The 24,468-nt window shown below is 44.8% G+C and overlaps 1 protein-coding gene across 1 annotated transcript in view; it reads left to right on the forward strand.

Moving 5' to 3' along the window:
- The window catches only part of Sel1l3 (SEL1L family member 3), a 106,457-nt gene that overhangs the window by 72,965 nt on the left and 9,024 nt on the right, over nt 1-24,468 (forward strand). Inside the window, exons 15-23 of the mRNA XM_032915812.1 lie at nt 2,307-2,483; nt 3,973-4,100; nt 7,950-8,033; nt 16,627-16,717; nt 16,852-16,936; nt 18,803-18,912; nt 23,222-23,349; nt 23,987-24,089; nt 24,166-24,238. Coding sequence (XP_032771703.1) covers nt 2,307-2,483; nt 3,973-4,100; nt 7,950-8,033; nt 16,627-16,717; nt 16,852-16,936; nt 18,803-18,912; nt 23,222-23,349; nt 23,987-24,089; nt 24,166-24,238 — 979 coding nt within the window. The remainder of the gene's footprint in view (nt 1-2,306; nt 2,484-3,972; nt 4,101-7,949; nt 8,034-16,626; nt 16,718-16,851; nt 16,937-18,802; nt 18,913-23,221; nt 23,350-23,986; nt 24,090-24,165; nt 24,239-24,468) is intronic.

A 24,468-nucleotide genomic window follows, 5' to 3' on the forward strand; every position in this document is an offset into this window, starting at 1 on the left:
GAGAAAGGCCATTGAATCAGGAAAGCCCAAGCCTAATTTCCTGGAAAGTTAACCCTCTTCTGGCCACTTCCCATCCACTTCTTGTGCTTCTTCCATGGGCTGTTTACCAACGTCAGAGCTTCATGAGTTATTGTGCCTCTCTCACTGTTTATATTTCAGCCAGCGGTTCCAATGGAGCCCTGAAGGCCGAAATAGCCCTTGAATAAAGACACATACAGGTGCGCACATGCACACGCATGCACACACGCTTGTCCTCACACACATGCACCTGTGTACAAATATGCAGATGAGTAAATTCACGGAAGCCACTCTGATACTTCTCGGTCCCTAGCTCGTCCTTTCTTCCCAAGAAACTAACGACACTAAGTTTTCTCTCTGACGTTCGTTTCTTGGGGAGAGCTCGGGGCATCCTGCCCCTTAGACCAGGAAGCTGAAGCAGAAAGTAAGAGACTCAGAAGGCTTTTCTATCTAGGTGCTAGCAGTGCACAGGATCCTGTGAATTACATGCATACCTGCTACTGACCTAAGCCAAGGGATGCACAGAAATAGACATAGCAGCTCAATGATGGTCACTGCGTTTACTGTGTCCAGGGCATCCTCAAGTGAAGTCCTGTGACGCTTGTTGGGGCAGATGTGAAATTTGTATCTCTTTAGTCCTCCACACAGTGGCGAATCCCCCTTCAGCCTGCCTTATTTCAGATTACAAAGCAGACCACAAAGAGTCCGTGTCCTTAAGTGACGTGTGGCTCTCTCTCTTTCATTCAGCAAGGATTCACTAAGAGCCCAGCATTTCACAGAGACTAGAAGGGAAGGTTACCTACAACAGTTTTGGAATTCGCAGGCACACAGGGGGCAGATCGGGTGATCCAGCTACAGAGATGCTCAGAACAAGGGTTGAGTACAAAGCAGTATGACAGGATTTCTTGTGGACTCGTGAACAGAACCCAGTGCAGTTCCCAGAGAAGACCTAGCTTTCTGCTCATTCATGGCAGGTGCATCTAAATCAGGCTGTGTCCTCTCCAAGTAAGCCACGAGAAGCCATTCAGATGCCTCCTTAGTATACACATGTCCCCCAAAATATTTATTACCATTTTATACCATGCCTTAGTCTATTGCTTCTTTAGACAGAGTGTGAAGCACTTACAGGGAGTTTACATTGTCCCAGGCTTAAAAGAATTCGCCTGTGGATATCACAGTGCTGACTATGCTCAGTTGATGCCCTGAGTCTGGGTATCTCGGTGGCCTGCAGGTATGACCCTCCACCTTAAGGGTATAGGGTTGTGTTTTGCTCCTGCATTCAGAATGTAGCTTCTGTTCATACTATTCATGGCACTTAAGTGTCTACCCTGTGCTCGCATAAAAACCAAGATGCCATTCCCTCCCTGATGAGAGGGGAGGCTGAACTATATGCTTTCACAATGAAACTCTGTCCTCACAAGTCCACAGACACAGGGCACTGTTGGTCCCACTCCCCATTCTTTTGGTCAGGCAAGAAGTGAGAAATGAGAGCTCAGTTTGTACCCAGACATCTTATGGCAGAGCAGGAGTTTCTCTCAGGATCATTCTTGTCCTGTAAGATACCCAAGCGCTCACAATCTAAGCATCTAAACTCAGTAAGAAGAAGGATGCTAACACAGACTGACATAAACCGCTCCTTCCTTAGAGCCGACATTACCAGCTCAGTTTTGAAACTGTCCCCCTCATCCCCCCCTGCTGCTCCAGTCCCTGTCAGACCCTGAGTCCCATCAGAGCTGGGGATGCCAACTGATCTCAGAGCACCAAGGCTGCTCCGCGATGCAAGTGGATTGTCACAGCTGCTGCCCTTGGAGACTTGCTGGTGTTTAGGGCAGAAAAATCAACAGATGGGCAGGCGGGTCACCTAGAAACCATCCCAAGCCAGCTCAGGAGTCAGACTCAAACATCCTGCCACAACCCATTTCTCATAAATGTGAAGGGCACGCTGGGTCCTGCTGGGTGAGGAGAGGCATCTGCAGGGCTATTACATAAGAGCCCATAGGCGTGGAGTGATGATTTGGGGACCAGCATCACTACTGAGCTGGAAGGCAGAAAACCCAGCAGCAGCCGGGCAGAATCCGCCTGGGAAGTCTCTCAGGCGGGCTCATGCTGTCTAGCAGCTAGCTTTCTTTAGTGCCATCTGCCCCTCGAAAAAGAGAAAGGGGAAGATTGGGGAAGAATGCGGCCACAGCAACGCCTCCAGATGCCTTTAGATTCCGTTACAATAATAATAATAATAATAATAATAATAATAATAATAATAATAATTTCCCTCTTGTTCTAAAATTTAGGGATTGCATCAGGCTGTCAATGGCCTGGGATGGTATTACCACAAATTCAGGAAAAATTATGCCAAAGCAGCAAAGTACTGGTTAAAAGCAGAAGAAATGGGGAGCCCAGATGCACCTTACAATCTTGGGGTCCTGTATTTGGACGGCATTTTCCCAGGACTTCCTGGGAGGAATCTGGTGAGTGGAACTGAGAAAGCTCTGTATCAGGTCAATGGCTGGCCAGGAATGATGTGGACGGGATGCTGAGCGCCCAGCCTGGACTAGGCATGGCCGGGGTTGGGGGAGGGTATAAGAGGAGGCCCTGAGGTGTGGGCCTGCCCTCAAGGATCTGGGGGTGTAGTGAAGAGGCATGAGGGCCTTGAGGAAAAGACATCTTAGGCCACATGGGAGGTGATCTAAGCACTTCCAGGGGCAAAACCATGGAAGGCCAGAGCAGCCATAAAGTTCTTGTAGAGGAAGAAAGGTTACATGAAGGACAGAAAGGGAAATGATCTACTATCGGAAAAAAGAATTGAGGTCTTAGGTAAACCAGGCTGACTTCAAACTTATTTGATCAAATATCCTGAACCTCCTTCCTCTGCCCCTCAAGGGCTAGGATTACAAGTGTGCATGCCACCATGTTTGTCTTCAGAAGCTATTTTACAGGTGAAGACAAACACAAAAGAGGTTTGGAGAGAATAAGGCCACAGAGATTGTCAGAAAGTGTGCTGGGAAGCCCATGCCTTAAAAAACAAAAGTTCACCACCTTCTGAAAATAATGGTGATCAGTGGGAGTCAGTGTACACACACACACACACACACACACACTCTCTCTCTCACACACATATATACACATCCACACACGTATACACACAAACATATACACACATATACAGATGCACATACACACTCACATACACACACACATACATAGACATCCACACACAACTATATACCCACACATACACAGATGCATACACACACATATACACATATGCACACAGACTCACATACATACACATACATACATCACACACACACACATACACTCACACACATATACATACACACATACACACACATAACATAGATGCACACACACACACACACACACACACACACAGACATCCCAAACGTTTGTTGTCTTTCCTCCCTCCACCTCTCCCCAACTGCACTAAAGCTGAAATTTTTATGCATTGCCAATGTCTGGTACCCCTCCTACACATCTGTGAGCGTGGATTTATTCCCCATTATGTTCTAATTCTCACTTTGCCGCTAGAAACGGTTTTTGTGCATGAGCGTAAAGAAAGGTATTAAGCAAGGTTACGAAAGCAAACGCTTGAGTTGTCACCCGGTGTGACTCCTGTCACGCCCCTCCATGGAGCATGCAAGAGCTTTTGTGAGGACCCAGTGAGGCCGTAGTACATTCCTGGTTACATGGTGTCTTCTTTATTGGCTAAACTTAATCAACAGAATGGCTCTCGGAGACATCCTATATCCTGGGCCTCTGGGATGGGCTGTCTTTTTGGAACTATTTCTTGACCTGGTTTGCTTTAAAGAATCAGAAGACATGAGCCCGTGACAGCACTGGCCTTAAGGTACCTCCTGCCCTTGGCTCTGCTGAAGCCAGTGTGGCCAGGAGGACTGTGCACTTACGAGAGGGACTCTTGCTCATCTCTCTTTACAGACACTAGCCGGCGAATACTTCCATAAAGCTGCACAAGGTGGGCACATCGAAGGGACACTGTGGTGTTCTCTTTACTATATCACCGGAAACCTGGAGACCTTCCCTAGAGATCCGGAGAAAGCTGTTGTGTAAGACTCTGTCAGATGTTGCCTTCCATTGAGAAGCCGTGTCCTCTGTTCACCTTGCCTAATAAAAGGGATCTCTTTCTTTTCCTCTTGCCCTCCCTCCTCCCTCCTCCCTCCCACCCTCTCTCATTTCATTTCTCTTCCCACTTCCTTCTCCTTTCTGCTGATTTCTTTATGTCTCTTCGCACCTTTTAAAAGTCAGTTTTTACCTTTATCAGTTACACATGACTGTAGATTTAAAAGAAATAAAACCAGCTAGGGCTGGAGAGAGGGTTCAGAGGTTAAGAGCACTTACCGCCCTTGCAGAAGACCCGAGTCCTTTACACACACAGCAGCTCATATCCATAGGCCCTCTTTTGACATCCTCAGCTACCAGGCACACATGTGTTACCCAGACACACATGTGGGTGAAACCAATAAAATTAAAACCTACAATTGGTGTGTAAAAGAAAACCAAGTAATTGATAGGAGAAGTATTTTAAATTTTTAATTTAAAAAATTCAGCAAGGCAAAACAAGCAACCCCTGCCTCCACCCTTCACCCCACTCCAGTTCCTGGTCCATAGAATAAGACCCTGACTATACTTATCCCTCCCTGGCCCCTCCCTCTAGGCAGCGCGTCCTTACCACTGTTTTTAGTATTTTCCCTGCAGGCCTTGTGTAGGGATGCTTCCTGGGAAACAGAGACATGGCTTTCTCTGCTACCTTCCAGGATCCTTCCTGGTTTTGGTCCTGGTTAAAATAGTATCAGGGTTGAATTAATATTGCAAAGCCATGAGTCACACTATCCTAGCTTTTTCTTTCTTGTCTAAGTATCTTTCGAGGAAGTATTATTGTTGTTTCCTATATATGTCTGTGTGCATCATTTTCTTTATCATTTTAAAAAAATAAACCTCTATTTATTTTTAGCCTTATTTTATTATTTTATGTGTCTGGGTGTTCTCCTCCACGTATATGTCTGTATACGACCTATACATACATAGTATGCCTAGTGGCCAAGGAGACCAGAATGGGGGTTCGGCACCCTGGAACTGGAGTTACGGAAAGTCGTAAGCCATGATGTGGAGGTTAGAAATGAAACCCAGGTCCCTGGAAGAGCAGTGGGTGCTCTTCACCGCTGAGCCGTCTTTCCATCATTTTCCAGATTCTTGATCAAATTCGTGTGTCCCTTAAATCCCCCCTTGGTGTGCCCAGATACACAGCGGTTTCTAGCAATTGATCTCTCAGCATTATCTTCCCGGAGTCTTTCTGGGGAACGGTGTGTCATCCCGCACCTCCATCTTCCCATCTGACGGTGCTCCCAGGCCGACCCGCCCTTCCCAGTCCTCCTCTTGCCAGGGTTTTGCTGGCACAAATCCTGCAATAACTTCCCGAAGATAGGTGAGGAGGCTCATTTTCAAACAGGACTCGCTCCTTTGTATTTTACATGCATGTACACCTGTGTACTGTGTGAATGCAGTGCCCACAGTGGTCAAAAGAGGGCGTCAGATCCCCTGGAACTCGAATTATAAACAATTGTGAGCCCTGTGTGGGCACAGACTCAGGGTCCTTCGCAAAATCAAAAAGTGCTCTTAACGACTGACCCGCCTCTCCAGCCACTAAGGAGGGTGACCCTAGCTTACCCAAAATGCCTTTTAAAGTCTGGCCCGCTGTGGCTCACGGATGGGATATGGGCTGCTGGCTGGGCTCTGCAAGCTCTTTGCATTTGAAACACGTTACAAAGAAAACAAAGAAAGCCCGCCTGTGGCCTACAAAGTTAAGATATTTCACCCTTTGTAGGAAAAAGGAAACACGCCTCTGGCTACGTCTCACCTGTAGCCTGGCTCTCTAAAAGGATGTTTCCTAAAGAGGTCTGGGATCAAATCCATCCCGACCTTGCCGTAGTGATAAAACTTCGGCTAATTTGAAGCCTTTTCTCATTGTTATGTAGGGTATTTGGGGTGAACATTGGCGCTGTGTAGATTTTCTTAGTACTCTTTTGTCTTTGATGATCAGAGAGCATATTCTAGTGACCTCCGTCCTTGTGAAGCATTCTTGGTGAGCAGTGTATGAACAGTTCTGTTAGAAGCTTTCTTCTGTCTTTAAAACTCTGTTCAAAAGTCTGCATACAAAGTCTACACCAAAGTTGTTGATTACATTGTGCAGACCTTCTGTATTCCTTCTGGTTCTTCCCGCCCTGCTTGTTAAGCCATTTGCTGAAAGAAATGTGTTAGAATTCTCTCTGTATATAGACTTAACTTGTTTCTTTATATTTATAGACAATTTTGTACTGTATATCTTGAATTTATATAATTGGATCACATAGATTTGTTTTGCTTTTTTGAGTGAACTCTCATATAATTTTTTTTTAATTCTTTATTTTATTTATGTACATGGGTACACTGTAACTGTCCTCAGACACACCAGAACGGGGCATCAGATCCCATTACACATGGTTGTGAGCCACCATGTGGTTGCTGGGAATTGAACTTAGGACCTCTGGAAGAGCGATCAGTGCTCTTAACCACTGAGCCACCTCTCCAGCCAGAATTCTTGTATAATTTTACAATGTTCTTTTTATCTCTGTTAGTGGGCATGGCCTTAGTCTTTATTTATTTTAATTTTTTCTCAGTCCTTTAATGTATCACTTTTTTCTTTAATGTATAATTTTGTATAAGCAGCATAGAGTTGAGTTTTATATGAATGATTCCATCTGACAGCTTTAGAGTTTATTAATTTAGAGTAAAAATTTTTTAATTTTTTACTTTTTAATTGGCATATTTAGCCCATTTACTTTTAATGCAATTGTAAATATACTTGGCTCTAAAATCTAAGAACACTTATTGTTCTTGCCTACTACACTCCTGGGGACTCACAGGCATCTATAACTCTAATTTTAGAGAATCCAGTGCCTTCTCTTGACCTCCTTCAGAGAGTACCAGGCATGCACGTGATACACACACACACACACACACAAATATTCATACATACCAAATAAAATAAATAAACCTTTAAAATATACCATTTTATTATTTTCTGTTTACCTTACCTGGTTCCTTTTTCATCTTTTGTTTTGTTTTTCTTATCCTTCTTTTGTGTTAATTAATTGTTTTATAATTTATTCTATTTTCCTCTTCTACTAACTCAAAGCTATTCATTTTTACACTTTTGATTTGGTTTGGCTTGGTTTGAGCTCGGCTTCTCTGTGTAGTTCTGGCTGTCCTGAAGCTCACTATGTAGACCAAACTGGCATCAAAACTCACAAAAATTCTCCTGCTAACTCCCAAGTGCTGGTATTAAAGGTGTGTACCACCACACCTGGCAAGACTTCATACTTTTTTTTAGTAGTTTAAGTCTACAGATTACAACGTAGTAATTAATTGTTAATAACCCCTCTAGGATACATTAGGGAGCAGATTAAAGAACACAGGAACCTTGACCACTGCACCATATGTCAGTAATTTTTTTTTTTTTTTTGTGGTACCAGGGATTGAACCCAAGGCCTGACACATACTAAGCCACTGCTGTACCTCTGGGCTGTACTGATGGGTCCAGTAATCTTATTTTACTAGGAGCAATTATAGAACCCTTGTCAGATATGTCTCTCTGTCAGTAGAATGTTCTAGCATGTGTGGTACATGTCTTTGTTTCCACAGCAAGTGCTACTCAGCATTTATAAATGAGGACGTTGAACGAGAGCTCTCAAGATGTATTCTCTTTACCTTCTTAATATTCCGTTCTGCTTTGCTGCTTTATAAAAATTCAAACAAGAAAATATTCCCCAAGTGGGATTTATGAAGATCGTATGAGGGAAGGTGATTATTTAATCTGCTGCAGCCTGCAAGGTTCCCCCTCTCTTTCCTTTCTTTTTCAGATGGGCAAAACATGTGGCTGAGAAAAACGGATACTTGGGACATGTCATTCGCAAAGGCCTCAATGCCTACCTGGAGGGTCTGTGGTAAGCTGGGGGCCCTCCCCAGAGTAAACTTCCCCACCCCTTCATGTTCAACCTGTCAACATAGTCTTAGAAGAAGGAACCTTAAAATGCAACCCAAAAAGCAATTTGCAGGGAAATCACAGCCTCCCAGTAATGATATTCAGAGTCACACAGACTGATTGGCTGTTGATTGGAAAACATTGCATTTCCATGTTTAATTATACACAAAAATTAGTTCTCTAGGGGGGAGTGTCCACATTCATCAAGTTGAGAGACTCGCAGACGCCAATTTCTCTTTCCCTCAAACCTGTTTTTCTTGGCTGTAGAGTTAGAAACTACAAGGCAGTCTCGGGTAAGACCTTTCTTTCCCCTACCAAGTGACTAGTAGCATATCCACTTGGTTGGTGGGAAGAAGAGAGGCCAGTGTGTCTCCTTCACAAATAGTTGGCCATACCTGGGAACCCAGGATTGTTGGATGTCACTCACTAACAGATGCTCCCTTTCTGAGCTTTGCATGGAGATGAGAAAACTTTTGCAACCCCATGACTGTTTGGAGATCTTATAAATCTGTGGGTGGGCAGCTTCCAAGCACCACCTGCCTCCTCCCCCCCATTTTGCTTTCTTCTGTGGAGCCTAGCACTCCATCTTTGCTCCCTCGGGCCACATTTTCTTGGCCGGCTTATTGCCTAAATGATCTGGGTATTTCCATAATAACGAAAATGGATATGCAAATCATCAGAAATCCCCTCGGTCCACTGCCTCAAAGACATTAGACCAGACCTAGAATAGATCACACTCTGATACGAACCTTAATTAAAAATAAAAGCATAGACCCAAAAGGATGCCATTTTCCCTTCTGGTCCATAGCTGAACCAACAGATCAGTGAGCAAGGACCTTAAATCAAAGCATGCTGGGAAATGAAGCTCTTGAAAAAGCACCACATACAAATGTTTGTTTTGTCATCCTGGAGCAGCTCATTATCTGTAGCGTCCCCTCTCGTGATCAGGAAGATGTTTCTTTAAATGAGAGAACTGTCCCCAACCATGAACATGCCTCGCCATGTCTGTGTTGTGTTATATCTTGTTTCCCAAGTGAAATTTACCTCATAAGAATCTCAACTCCCGGAGCTGGGAGTGGTGGTGCAGGCCTCTAGTCCCAGCACTGTGGAGAACCGAGACAGGAGCATCACAGCAAATTCAAAGCCAGCTGAATGTGCATAGTGAGTTCCGGGTTAGCCAAGGCTACACTGCAAAACCAACAAACCAAACCTCCTCGAATCTAACTTTAACTTCTTTCCCAACCTCCCCGACTCTGCTCCCAAGCTTCTGAGGGTGAACTAAGCACCCAGTTATCAAAGTGTTCCTTTGTGGTGTTTTCCTCAAAGAGGAACGTGTCTATGAACACATTCAGGCCTGCAGCACACCCTCAGATGACTGGGGACTGTCTTTCCATACAGAGGGTTTGCTGATGGTTTTGTTTTCTTGCCTGCTTTTGAATTAAACTTCACAAAACACTTCAGCTCACACATTTCAAAACTTGCCACAAAGGGTTGGAAGATTAGGGGCGTTGCATGGTTCGTTTTCTTTCTTAAAATCCAGTCATAGCACGAGGTCCCCTACACATTATGGGGCAGGGGAAGAGAAGGGGACTCCTGCCCTATGTGCGTTTCTGATTCACTCTCGTGGGCTGGAAGGTTGGCAGAGTGTTAAGAGCACACACTGTTCCTCCAGAGGACCTGAGCTTGTCTCCCGGCACCCACATCAGGCGTCTCACAACCAACTCCAGGGCAATATCGTACATTCCTGTGGCCTCTGTGGGCACCTCCACTCATGTGCACATTACTACACAGACAAACATACACACAATTAAAAATATTATAAATAAAAATTTTTTAAAACCTTAACTGTATGAAAAAATACTATCAAAGAATAAAAAATGCATTATTTAAAGAATAGCAAAAGTTTAGCATAGTACCTAAATATAGGGTACCTTGCCACCAGCCACAAGGATGGCAAACGTCATCTCTCAGTCTGTTCACCGTCCTTCCTCTTCTACACCGTGTTTTCTCACGTGGCCCCTGTTCAGTCTGACTCCAAGCCTCTGCCCTTTTCATTTCTTCTACCCAGGCAGGAATCCTGCCCAGCTCCTCCCTGTTCTTGTTCATGGGGCACGCCTGCTCCTAGCTTGCTGGCTGTCACAGCCTGTATCCTAGTGCCCTGCATGTAGGGGCACCTGGGAAATGTTCAGAAACTGCTAAATGAATTAACTAAGGAGAATGAAGGACGTTGGCAACGTCTTTGGAAATGTGGATGAGGAAATGATACTACCTGGCTAGGGAGGCTTGGGGAAATCTTATCGACAGAATTAGGGCAAACACAGCCCTGAAGGATGGATAGAAGGTCCTCTTAGTCATGCATGGAGCAGAGTTTCTAGCAAAGAAAACTACAGAAGCAGAAGTAAAGAAAAAAAAAAAAAAAGAGCAAGGTTGGAAAATTTAAGCCGTTCCATTTGCAACAAGAACAACTCTTAAGAGATAGTAAAGCCCAAGACACTCTGTTTGATGGGATTAAAGTGACAAAGTATCTACTTCTTACATAATTGATGACAAGAATGGAAAGGGGGATAGTTCAGAAATCCAGTTAAGGGAGCCAAGCTTGTGAACTGAAGATGTGGTTTGAATCTGTTGACTGGTTCTCCTTTGTTTACTTAATAGAGACCCACACAAAATAGTGTGTTATGTCAGCATGAGTTCAGAAGCTAACAGTAAAGGTCAACAAGGTCTACTCTATCTAAGAATAAGTGTGATTATTCCCTACGTCCGGGAGGTCCCACTCACGGAAACACAGAGATGGAGATTGATGCAATAAACAAGAGGTTTAATAATCCAGTACACTGGGGTGACCCTGTAATCAGGACAGAGGTGACCCTGAAGAACAAAGGCCCACACCCTTTATACTGCTTTAGGTTACAGCATGAGTTGGTTATTTCTCATTGATGGGGCCTATTACCTTTTTAATTCATTGGTGGCGCCTATTGTCCTTTGAATTCATTGGAGGCCCTTGGTGGGAAAATATCTTTGGCGAGCAGACTGGTGGTGACAGAGGGGGTGGTGAAGGATCCCTGCTAAGGGTGATTAGCTCATTTCCTGGAACACAGTGTTATCCCAAATTCCACCTCCTGTTTGCCTAGGGCAGCCTTTGTCCTTAAGTTTGAATCTTACATGAACCAGGGGTAGAGTACATGCCTTGGATCCTAGCACTGAGGAGTCTGAGACAGAAGGTTCTCAGGTTCAAAGTCAGCCCGGGCTGTGTAGTCAGTTCAAGGGCAGCCTGGGCAACTGAGTGAAATCTTTCAACAAGGAAGAAAGGAAGGAGGGAGGAAGGGAGAGATGGCTGAGTGTGATAGCAATCCCAGCAGTCAGTGGGTAGAGGCAGGGAGATCTCTGTAAGTGCCAGGCCAGCCAGGGTTATATGGGGCAGGAGGGCAGACAGGATAGGAAGGGAAGGAAAGGTGAGGAGGCAGTGCTCTGATCCTATGATGCACGCCCCTCCCAGACTGAACAGCAGCAGCTCCACCCTACGACCTGGAAGTACATACCCCTTGGCTGGATCTTCTTATGCACCCACCTCTTGTTTGCTTTTGGACTCTTCTGTCCATGGATGTTTGTATGCAGTGGGTTTAGTTTGGCCTACTTCCGACCTTAATATTACTAAGATCGTTATATATTCTTCCACCGCTTTTCCAAGCCGGCATGTCTCTACAGTTCGATTCCTGCCTCTAGATAGCACTGTGGCGCATCCACAGCTGTCACTCACCAAGGCTGTCTTGTTAATGCATGTTTGTCTTTCCTTTTTGTTGTCTTGAAACCCCGTGTGGCTTGAAACTTGCCGGTGGGGTCCCTGCACCTCTGCAGAGGTATCCGTTACCTGTCCAGCCTCACATAGCAATGCTACTTGCCTCCCCAAATGGTTTCCCTTTGCTGTCCTGCCCTCATCTACGCGTCTCTGCTCCCCCTCGCCCTTGCCAGTCTTCATACTGATGCTAAGTATGGCTGATGCAATCAGTCTGGATTTGAGGCCTCAGTCTGACAGGAAAAAATATCATCTATCTCCTTCACAGTGGGAGGATCTTTGTCAAAATATATTTGGAGCGAAGTGCTTCTAAGGTTTCCTGTTCTCCCAGCTTCCCAGCCCTCCCCACAGGTAAACAGGAAATAGACAGTGTTTGCCCCAACCCCCGACTGTGAGGTGCCTTCTATTTTGCTGTAATAGAACTAAGGCATCCATCAATGTCCCCAGCCTCTGGATGTTATTTCCAAATTGCCTGTGTCAGTTTGATGTGCTTGTGGCTTTTTCTGTTGTTCTAAGATTTATGTGGGATTCTCCAAGAGAAGACTGTGATGGAGAAACGGGCTTTGCTGCAGTGGCACAACTCGGAAGATAATGTTGTCATGCCCGAGGCGGTCCTCGGACACTGGAAGGAGTCAGCAAGGATGGGCCAGCTGTCATGTTCCATTTCTGTCCACTTTATTTGTGTTGTTTTATCTTCGAGTTTGACTGCCCTTTGTCATCAATGTACCCCACAAACTTAGCCCTAGAGGTTAGCCAGTACACGGTTGCCTTGCTCCTGGCAGAGAAGCATGCCAAGCTGAAGAATTCCACCGGAGACTCTTAAGTGTTGGGTTTTTGGTTTGGTTTATTATTACTATTATTCCCCTTCATCTTGTCTGAGCTGCTTCAGGCATTAGTACAAAAGAGCACAGAGGAAATCGTATAATTGTTGGAGAAGCCACTCAGAGATGCTCAAGCCCGTCATTCACAGCAGGTGTTCAAATAAGCCGTTATGAAGATGCATCATCAGGAAAGTGCTAAGAACACTTCATGCCAGTCTGAGGCGAGAGGATAGAAACTGTCTCAGTCCATTGTCTGCGAATCCCTTCTTGTTTGTGCCTACCGCTCTCTCTGTCACAGCGACTGTCCCGGAAGAGTTGTGCTTTGATGCATTTGGGAATTCTAGTTGACCTTTTCAATCTTGAGGGACTTCAACGGAAGAACAGGGGAGCTTTGAAGTCTGCCTTTTGGATTCTGAAGAGGAGCAAAAGCTTGTCTCAGAGTGCAGGAGTAGAGATACCTGTAAATAATGCTTCCACATGATGTCAGTTGAGATTGTCAACTGAGTGCTGGGAGGTTACATGTAGAAAGGTCTGTGTGTGTGTGTGTGTGTGTGTGTGTGTGTGTGTGTGTGTGTGTGTGTGTGTGTGTGTGTGTGTGTTATGGAGGTCAGAGGTAGAAATGAGGTTGCTTCCTCTAGTGATCTCTTGTTCTCCACCTTATTTCTTGGGTCCTGCTGACTGAACCTGGAGTTCTTCATCTCACCTGGGCTGTCTGCCCAGCAAGTCCCTGAGATCTGCCTGTATTCGTTCTCTCCCACTCCAATCCTCACCAGCTCTAGGGTTACAAACACATGCTGTCATGCCTGGCTTTTTAGGTAGGCACAGGGAATCTGAACTCAGGTCCTAATGAGTGCCCAGCTAGCCCTTTCCTCACTGAGCTGTCTCCTCAGCCCTTCCAACATTTTAGTAAGTGGAGAAGGTTAGCCTGGAGTGACGCATCCCCTACACAGGCATCAGGTGATTGGTTCTGCTGGAGGGAAGATGAGGTGAATTCTGTTGAGCACCGATATTGCCATAGATGCTTTTAGACATCTCATTTTGATGGATTTCAGTTCTTCCTTGATGGAAATGCTTCAGAGTCCTGTAAACTTCCCTCTTGGTTTATTTATATAATAATTGGACAACAGAAGTCTCCTTTCTCCCCATCACCAAGGTAACCTGAGAGATGAGGTACTGTTATAAGCCTTCTTCTAGGTCTGCTCTCATGTAGAATGTCAATCTTAAGCTCACCCTCACTCAGGTCTCACAACCGGCTGAAGTTTCTCTTGCACAAGAGAAGCTCATAACATTGTGTTTTAATGTCAACCACATTCCATCTCTTCATGGCCCAGATCTTGACCTTGGATTGAAAATCAATATCATGTCCTTCCCTTGTGCTACTGCTGCTGCTACTGCCTCCTCCTCCTCCTCTTCCTCCTTCCTCCTCTTCCTCCTCACCTTCTTCTTTCTCTTCTTCTTTCCTTCTTCCTCCTCATCTTCTTCTTTCTCTTCTTCTTTCCTTCTTCCTCCTTCCTCCTCTTCCTCCTCCTCATCTTCTTCTTTCTCTTCTTCCTTCCTTCTTCCTCCTTCCTCCTCTTCCTCCTCCTCTTCCTCCTCCTTTCTCTTCTTCCTTCCTTCTTCCTCCTTCCTCCTCTTCCTCCTCCTCTTCCTCCTTCTCTCCCTCCTTCCTCCTCTTTCTTCTGCAGTCCTAGCTGTCTTAGAGCTCCTCATGTAGACCAAACTGACTTCAAACTCAGATATCCTCCAGCCTCTGTCTCCTCCAGAGTGCTGGGACTAAAGGCGTGTGGTACCTCACCAGGCTCTTGTGCCTTTTGGGTGGAAACCAAGGCATGAGTACAACCCAAGTGTCTCTGAAGCAATTTGAGATGTTGAGAGGGCTAAGGTTGTAACTCAGTTGGTAGAGTGCTTGCCTAGCATGCTAAAGCCCTGGCCTCGGGCCCCGGCACCAGTGGTGGGGATACAGCCCTGTAATTTCAGTATTGGGAAGTGAAAAAAGGAGACAAGGTCACCCTCAGCTACAGAATAAGTTCAGGCCAGCCTGGTGTACAGATACATAAAACCCTATCTTAAAACGAAGACAGACAGACAGACAGACAATATGTAAGAATAGAACCTTGTTACTGAAGGAGGTAGCTTTCTGCTGAGTTCCACTGACATGATATGCTCTCTGGGGGCAGCTCTGTTCTGGGGAATCTGATCGTGTTGTGGCCTTTGTGGTATTTGCCATCCAGTTGCCGGCTTGTTTCTTGTCTTTGCAGGGGACACTGCTTAGCTGACCTTGTCTCTCTTTAGCATGAGTCACAGCTAATAGGTCTGCTCTCTTGGGTCTCTTATAGCTAAGAATTAACTGCTTGTTTAGTCACAGGGCCCATGGCCCACATGTGTCTGACTGAAGTTCTAACCACCCTAATTTGACCTCCTAACACCTCTTTGTCCCAAGACATGATGACCCAAAGCTGTGCCACAGACACGACTTTCGTCTGCTTACCTGGCTTTGTCTCACCCATGCTCTCCCCTCCCCCACCCACTTCCATAGTAGAGCTAAAATGAAGGAAGTGTCACCAATACCAACAGCTCTGAGTGAAGAATAAGCTTCTGAAACAACTACTTATGATTCATTTTTACTCATAAATTGGGTCATGTACATAATTAAGGAAGCAGGTAATTAAAAAGAAAAAAATGAAAATTACATGCACTCTCACCAACTGAGATAGATAAGGAGAGATAATTTAGTGTTGGGCAGAAGAGTTTTGTCTTCTGTGTGTGCGTTTGCATGTGTGCATGAGTGCAAACACATGCTTTCTGGTTATTGTTAATTTTTGTTTTTTTGTTTTTTGCAACCCAGACCTTTGTGTTTGGTAGTCTAGCGCTCTAACAATTGAGCTTCAAGCCCAGACCCCAGGTTTGTTTGTTTTTTAAGGCAAGGTCTCTTATCGCTCAGATATGAGCCTTTAACATACTGGGTAACCAAGAATGACCTTGAACTATGAATCCCCACCCCCACCTTCTGCCTTGCAAGTGCTGGGATTATGGGCAGGCGCCAGCCACCATCTTGTGCTGTTCTGAGTGGCCACATCTGAAAGCAGCTACACATGGAGTATCTGTACCACTCACTAGTTGTCAGATGTTTGTTTCCTGTTTTCTTTCTTATGGTTTATATGAGCAGCTCTCCCACAAACTCCGTGACTATGAAGTCCTTGTACATAGCTCTGCTTTTTCCCTTTAGAGTAAATCCCACGGGTGAGGTGTATAGTGGTATATGTGACCATGTGGTACATATATTACTGATGCTTTTTGGGTTGGCATGACGACCTCATCCTCCAGAGCCATTGGGTTCATGGCCCTCCCTCTCCCAGTGGATGTAGGACCACTGATGTAGGATGTATAGCCCCAGGCCTTGTGACAATCCCCTGCAGAAATCCTAGACAGTTATTTACTGTGTTCACCATCTATTTTCTTGTGTATTTTGACGACACTCAAGCACTTGTAAACCTGCCTACTTTTGTCAAACTTCTAATGCACAACAAAAGCCCAGCTTAATTAAGCTTGTTAGAACCCTAAGCCCTAGAAAGCCTTTCAGGCTGTAAAGCTCTGGGATTTTTCTCAACACCACTCATCCTAAACGATGAGGGAAGGCTTCAGGGACCTAGGACCTGAAGAGAGTCCCCAGCCAGCATGGCCACATGCCTTTTCAACCAGTAGAGGTAGCTGTTGCATCAAGCAGCTCCCGGCCTTATCTGTCCCTTCAGCTTTTAAGAGAAAATAAATCAGTGCAGGCAGTATTTTTAACAACAGTATTTATTTAAAGGGGGGAAAAAAACTCATGATTTTGTGGTTTTAAAAAACTGCTTATTTTGTGCCCTCTTATGTCTGAATATAAAGCTCTTTGAGTATTAGTAAGAGCCACTATATGAAATTTATTATTAATCATCTATTTTTAGGCACGAGGCTTTGCTGTATTATGTTTTAGCAGCAGAAACTGGAATTGAAGTGTCACAGACAAATTTAGCACACATCTGCGAGGAGCGGCCAGTAAGTAATGTAATCTATTCTTCTCTCAGTAGAAGCTACGAGGTTAAAGATAATGAATTGAGTTTTACCGGGGCCAAATTAGTCACTGGGCCGAAATATTAGTGAATTAACTTTCTCTTTCCTTTGCCTCCTAGGACCTGGCTGGGAGATACTTGGGCATTAATTGTGTTTGGCGATACTATAATTTCTCTGTTTTTCAAATCGATGCTCCTTCATTTGGTATGTATAGAAAAACAGGTGCTAAACTGGAGGGTTGGGGGAGGTTTTAGTAACAGGGACCATCTAACAGTTTGACACGGAGTGTGATATTTCTAAACAATTAGGGAAGAAAGTGAAAAATGTCTGCTATTAAGGTCATGGCTAAACTGCTGTCAACCCCCTGCTGTGTACTTCCTGCAAACTGACAACTTCTTCCAAACCAAGACATTTGCTGTTATGGTGTGGTTCCCTGGCCTAGTCCTTTGTCTTTGTGCTCACAGAGGGGCTCCTGGACTCTCCACTCTGGTCTCTGGGTAGAGGGCAGCTTCCAGGAGCTACTGTGCCCAGACTCCATTGCTCAGGACATTTGGGTGAATGTCTATCAATTGGAGGCATTGTTGGAAGATTGCGTCGCGGGAGGAGGGGAGAACCTCAGGTTCACCCCCATCTTGTTCTTTGCCCTTAGCTTCTGGCAGTAGCCCCTCCGTGTTCTAGCCTCCCCCGTGCATCTCTGTTATCTTTGGCCTCAGCTCACAGAGGACCATGATGCCCTGGCAGCATCACAACTGTCTTTTGATACCATCCTCTTGTACCCAAAGATGACCTCTGCTTCCTAAATGCTGCTCTCTGAATCATCTCCTATTTCCCATTCACCCCTAAGCTCTTCCAACACCAGCACCCACAAATTCCACATGGTGAATGTCCCCTGTGCAGCCTTCAGAGATGGATCCTGCATTTCCCTTTTGACATTGAGTTATAGCTATACATCTAGGAAGATGAACTACATGGCTGAGAGAAAGTCAAAAGATGCAGGACAGGCAGCACAGCACTGCAGCTGTGACACAGTGTCAGAGGCAACCTCAATGGATGGGTTATGAGTCTGCTGATGGAGATTCTCCCAGCGGATCTGTTCAGGGAGCCAATAGGGAAATACCGCATGTCTACAGATGGAAGCACTCTGGGCATAAGACTTCCACCAAGGAAAACATAGAAACGTTCGTTCTACTTTCCTTGTTGCTATGACAGAAACACCCCAGTTGAAAGCAACTTGGGGAAGGAAGTATCTATTTGGCATATACTTCCAGGTCACATGGCATCAGTGAGGTAAGTTGGGGTGGGAGCTGGCTTGCTGGTTTGTTCTCTGGTACTCTCATCTGCAGGCTTATGTTTACTATATGGACTGCCTAGAGATGGTGTCACCCACAGTGGACCTGACACCCCTGAACCAGTTATTGATCAAGACAGTTCTTCACAGACATGCTCACAGGCCAGTCTGACCTAGGCAATTTATCAGCTGAGATTTTCCTTTCAGATGACTTTAGGTTGTGGCAATTTTACAATTAGAGGTTGACATTTAAAGCTAGAACAGTGATTTACAAGCCTGTATAAACATATTATAATAGGAAATATCAGTGATTTAACATGTTGGTCTAAAACAGGGGGGTCCACGTGTGACCCAAGAGAGTATAGAATAGAGCCAAATCAGAATAAAAAACTTTTTAAAAATGATACGACCTTTTGGGGGTTGTTTGCTTTATTTTTCTTTGTTTGTTTGTTTGAGACAGTGTCTCACTATGCAATTCTGGCCAGTTTTGGAACTCACTATGTAGACCAGGCTGGTCTCAAACTCACAGAGATCTTCCTGTTTCTGCCTCCCAAGTGCTGGGTTAAAGTGTGTACCACCACACCAATCCACTATTATGGATGTTTTTGCAAAATTTTTGTAACTTGATTGCATGGTTCTAGATTCTGAGATCTTAGATGATAATGTCTTATCACAATATAACCCCAAATAAGTGTATATGCTCTCCCAGCCTATGAGAAACAGATTAGATACCCCTGGAAATAAAACCATCCGACAAATAGATACATGGTTGTGTTCTACAGCGTATTTGAAAATGGGAGACCTTTACTACTATGGCCACCAAAACCAGTCCCAAGATCTGGAGCTGTCTGTGCAGATGTACGCCCAAGCAGCCCTGGATGGAGACTCCCAGGTAAGCATCAGTAACTGTCTCTCAAGGCCCTGGACCTACCAGTCTGTTCTGTGGCTTCAGGAGCATGACTGGATGTCATCCGTCCTCCTTACCACACACCCTTCCTACAGTTCTATATGATGAATCTTGAACAGAGCATTGACTGTGTTCCTCCATGCAATCGCACACCAATCCTGCACAGCTGAAATTTTCACACTGTTTTTCACCCAGACATAGGTCAAGGTAATAAATTTCCCAAGGCCAAATAACTGATCATAAGCAAAATAGCCAAGGCCCCATCTCTGCTGGAAACCTACAGTATTTCTACCATGTTCCATAATACTAACTCATGGGGTAGAAACTCCTCAGGACCCTAGAAGCACACAGGAGGAAGTGGCTTGCTCATACACTGAGCCAAGACTTAAGTGATGGGACATGATCCCCTGGGACCTTTTTTGGAACCTTATCTTTGTAAACTTCAGGTTTAAAGAAAGCTTATACAAAGAACCCAGAGAGTCCACCATGCATCCAGCTTCCCTAATGTTTACCTCTTACAGGCACAGTTCCTGTTGACTGAAGACATTAACAGAGGGCAGTAGCATTACCTAACTCCAGTCTTCATTTGCATTTCCCCTCTTTCCCACAGTGTCCCTTTTCTAGAATCTCAAGCAGGATCCCACGACATGAAGATGTTGTCTTTCTTTCCAATCTCTAAGCTGTGACAATTCCTCGGTCCTGTGTCTTCATGACCTTGAGTTTCTGGAGACGCCTGGTAGATAGTTTGTAGGACAGCCCTCTCTGTAGGTCTGTCTCTTGTTTTCTTATGATTCTATTGAGGTTATGTATGTGGGACAAGAATAACATGGAAAGTACTTAGTGCACCCAGGAGGCAGAGGCAGGAGGGTTGTGTGTTTTAAACCAGCTTAGGCTACACAGGAAGGTCTTGTCTTGGTGGAAGGCACTGCAGAAGTTAATACCCGTAAGCACGGTATCAGGAATGCATACAGTCAGAATGCCTTATCAGTGGCAAACTTATTTTAGCTATCTGGTGTGACAAAATACCGTAACCAAAAGCAATTTAAGGGAGAAAGGGTTTTGGCTTTCTTCTATGTGACAAGAAGGAAGGGAGGCATGCTGGGGAAATAGGAGTTGGCTTATTACACTCTGAAGGCAGAGAGTGAACAGGAAGGGAGACTGGGCTGTAGAGTACGAAGACCAGTCCCCCTGGCCCACTTCCTCCAGTGGGCCTACAACCTTCCGGAACAGCTCTACCAGTTGGTGTTCAAGGACATGACCCTGTGGGAACATTTCACATTGAATTCACAGCAGGTGATTTCTGTAAAGTTAATATTTTGTATTTCTAACTCATAAATATCTTGGAGAGATAGCTGAAAACTATTCAAGGATTTTGCTTACCTTCAATTTTTCCCAAGAAATTTAGGAGATCTTGTGTGCCACAGTTACTAACAGTGTCTAATGATATTTCTTTTTCTCCTCCCCCTTTGGCTTCATAATTGAAATTATGGAAAGATCTCGGGTTCTTTTCTATAATGAAGGAATAGAAGGTTGCTGCCTGCTTGTGTGGGTGGCTGGTTTGTGGTCACAGAGCAAAGTTTGAAGTTTATTTCTGTCACAGCCTTTTTCTTTTTCTTATGTCATAGAGGCATTGTATCAGTAGAGTCGGGGGCCCAGGTTAAAAGTCCCGCCTCTCTCCCACTCAGTTACTCTCACATGACACGTCACTAGACCCTCAGCTCTCTATTCTCCTACCCGTCAACTGTGGTCATTATAACCCTGCCCCCAGGGGAAGTGAGTACTGAATGAGATGTTTGTTACAAAGCTCTGATCCCATGCCAAGTACACTTAATGAACATGATGTATCAAATATTCCTTTTCCAAAATCTGCTAAACAAACACTCTCGCTTGGCTATCAGCCATTGTTTAAAATCAGGCATGCTAGCTTGTCTTTCAGTTTTGTTCTTGTTTGTTTATTTGTTTAAAGAAAAACTGTGTTTTAAAACCAGTAAAATTTAATCTTTAAAGGCAAAAACAAAACAAACAAACAAACAACAACAAAAACAACCAACCAAAAAAACAAAAAGACCCTGAAAACAATAAATGTATCTACAGTTCCATGGAGGGCCTTTTATTTCTTAATATTTGTTTGTTTGTTTGTTTGTTTGTTTGTTTATGGGGAGGGGGCAAGCATGTCATAGCATGCATGCAGAGGGCAGAGGACAACTTTAAGGGAGATGGTCCTCTTCTTTCCCCATGTCGGTTCTGGGGATCAAACTCAGGTTGTCAGGATTGGTAACAAGCACCTTTACCCATCAAGTCTTCTCTCTGGAGACTATGGCTGCCTTCCACCTCTTCACACTGTCTTCATGTCCCCCTCCAGTCCTGCTCATCAGATGTGTCTGTTACATCATCTCATTGTTGACTGATGCACTGCACCTTCTGGTACACAGCCTCTCTCATTGGCGCTCATTATGATTGCTTGCTTACTCCTTCATGGAGTGGCGGGGGACAGACAACCCACTATTCTTGCTTTCTTGGGATTGGGAATCTCCCGGTGGGGAAGGGGAGTGCCTCCTCTCTGACTGTAATGAATAGTTTTGGGTCTCCCCCTCTCCCCCTCATTTGAATACCTCTCTGCTGAGAGACCCTGTTATGGAGTGTCAATGGTTTTCTGACTACACGGTAGGATATTGCTGGTTTATATTTTCATCTCAGGGAGCAGCAGATAAGCAGAGGACAACGACAGAAACCTTGCTGACATGGGTAGTTTAATTCTGTTAACTTCGTAACTACAGGCTGACACTTGACTCTCATTTCAAATTGCTTTTTACGTAATGCCTGGTAAAGAGGGCCATTTCATCTGCACTTGTTGACGATGAACTGCTTTTCATATCTTCTTTATGTGAATTCTTTATTCTTGTTCTCTGCCTGGTTCTTTATCTCTTGGTCCTTTGATAGTTTTAAAAACTCAAGTCATAATTAGTTCTTTATAAAGTCGCCTACTTGATAATGAACCGTAAGCCACTGAGCTGCATACAAACGCTCGTTCCCCTAGTCTTCTTACTTACCACTTATTTTGATCTCATTTCCCCATTGATCAGAGTCCTTACGGTTTTATAACCACTTTCTCCCCTTTCTTCTAACACTTCAAGTTTTAAGAGTTCCTTTCAAAGCCAGGAGAATGGCGTGCGCTCTGCTGAATGTGTGTGCATCTTAAAGACACATCGCACTCAATTTAGAGGTTGTGTGCTGAAGGTTGAGTGGAGTCCCTGGACCCTGTCCTCTCTCATTTGAATCCTAGATCCGCCATTTTGCAGCTGGGTGTCTCGAGCACATCCCTTAACCTCTCTGTGCCAAAATAGGGAGGGTGAGAAAAGGGCCTATATGGAGTCACCTTCTGAGATTACGTGAATGTTTATAAAGCAGACACTGCCTCCCACACAGCAGGTCCTCCCAAGTTAGCTGCTATTGTGTCGACCATGACTGCATGGGCTGGTGTGTCCTGGTATGTGCAACATGGTGCATCTTTATGGCCTATTAATTATTACCAGTGACCATTGAAATACAATGTCAAAGGGAGGCCATTAAAATGTGACCAGACATTCTTTGAAGGACAACACCAGCTTGTCTCTGTGGATCTCTAGTCGTAAAGGCCATTTTACTTCGGGGGCATCCTAGTCTGGCCACGTACCCTCATGTTGAAGGGGTTGTCTCTTTCTGATAGTTTACTGGTATCCATGTTTCAGACACATCCCTACCATCTGGCTCTCGAATGACATTCTTTTATTAGAACTACATAGTCCAAAAGATAGGTCCTGCTCTGAGCGTTGGGAACAAAATATAGAAGGAAGAGGTGGGAAAATTCCCCATAGTTGAGATTTGCACCAAGAAGAATCATGGGAGGGTTTCCATACTTACCTAGAACATCTCAATCATGTGCTCATATATTGTTTATCTTATTAGGTGTCCAGTAGGCTAATGGCTATAAAAGGCATGGCTTCACTGATGATACAAGAACTCATCTCCCCAAGTTCTGTGTGGGATCTGGAGAAGGGAAAGTTGGCTCACTTTCCTGGCATTTGAGCAGATGGGTTGTAGTGTTCTTTGAAAACCTCCCCACTTTCCTGCAAATAAATTTCTCAGATGCATATATTTAGGGGAACAATTCATCAATGAACATGACAAAACCATCTGGGTCTAGGGACCGTGGAAAAAAATTTAGAGGTTGTAAAAGTTTATATCTTGATGAAAGGTGTATGTGTGGTGGGGGGTATTTCAGGAGTTACTGAGTTCGACTTTTCTCATTTTTTAGGGATTTTTCAACCTTGCTGCACTGATAGAGGAAGGTGCTGTCATCCCACACCACATTCTGGAGTTCTTGGAAATCGACCCATCACTCCATCCCAGTAACACCTCCATACTCCGGGAGCTGTACGAAAGGTGAGCTCTGAGCCACTCTAATCCTATAGAAGGCAGGGAGGGGGCAAGTGGGTGATGCTTTGGCCTTAATTCAAGTTAGCATCACTCCACTTTTGGGATGTCGAACGGTAGAAAGTATTGCCAGAATTGCTTCTGTCAGAGAGCCTTCAGCTAAGCCCAGGTGCCCTTCTCTTTCTGTTGAGCACCTGGTTTGTCATAGAATGTTCTAGATCTGAAGTTCAAGTGCTCACCAAGATTTTCCACAAGAGCGGACAAAACAACAACAGCAACAACAACCAAAAAAACCCAATGGAGAAAACAAAAACAAAAACACCTCACCTAATTAGCTTTTCTAGAAGATAAGGAGGCCATCCTACACCTGGACTTTGTACAGACGCTCAGAAATATTTGTTTCAGTAAACCCTATGCCCAGGGTCTTCCTTAAGAATGAGGTATGACCTTTCCAGAAGTTTCTGCTAGGATCTCCAAACACTAAGTCAGGTGCTTAGAAGTGATTAGTTTCATTCTCCATCATCATCTTGAGGGAGTTTGGGTATGCAGAGCAAACACCTGTGGGTATGAGGGGACCAATCATGGTTAGTGCCACCAAAGGCAGTGATACCACAGTTACCACAGTTACCCTGGGCTCTGTTTGCAGGTGCTGGAGTCTCAGTAATGAGGAATCCCTGAGCCCCTGCTCCCTGGCTTTGCTTTACCTTCACCTGCGGCTTCTCTGGGGCGCCATTATGCACTCCACCCTGGTGAGTATCCTCCCCCAGCCCTACCGGAGCTCCGCTCTCCCACAGTCATCTGACCGCATGCTCCAAATGTCTGCAGATCTACTTCCTGGGGACCTTCCTGCTGTCTGTGGTGATCGCCTGGATGGTGCTTTATCTCCAGTGTGTCTCAGGTAAAGCTTTCTTCAAAACCATGGCAGGAGGGAAGGAGAGAGGAGCTTCTTTTTCTCTCCCATCAAGTGGCACACTCTCTCCTCATAATCTTTTTTTTTTTTAAGATTTATTTATTTATTTTATGTATATGAACACACTATCGCTGACACACCAGAAGAGGGCATCTGATCTCATTACAGATGGTTGTGAGCCACCATGTGGTTGCTGGGATTTGAACTCAGGACCTCTG

This window comes from Rattus rattus, chromosome 11 (assembly GCF_011064425.1).
Source record: "Rattus rattus isolate New Zealand chromosome 11, Rrattus_CSIRO_v1, whole genome shotgun sequence".
Lineage (NCBI taxonomy): Eukaryota > Metazoa > Chordata > Mammalia > Rodentia > Muridae > Rattus > Rattus rattus.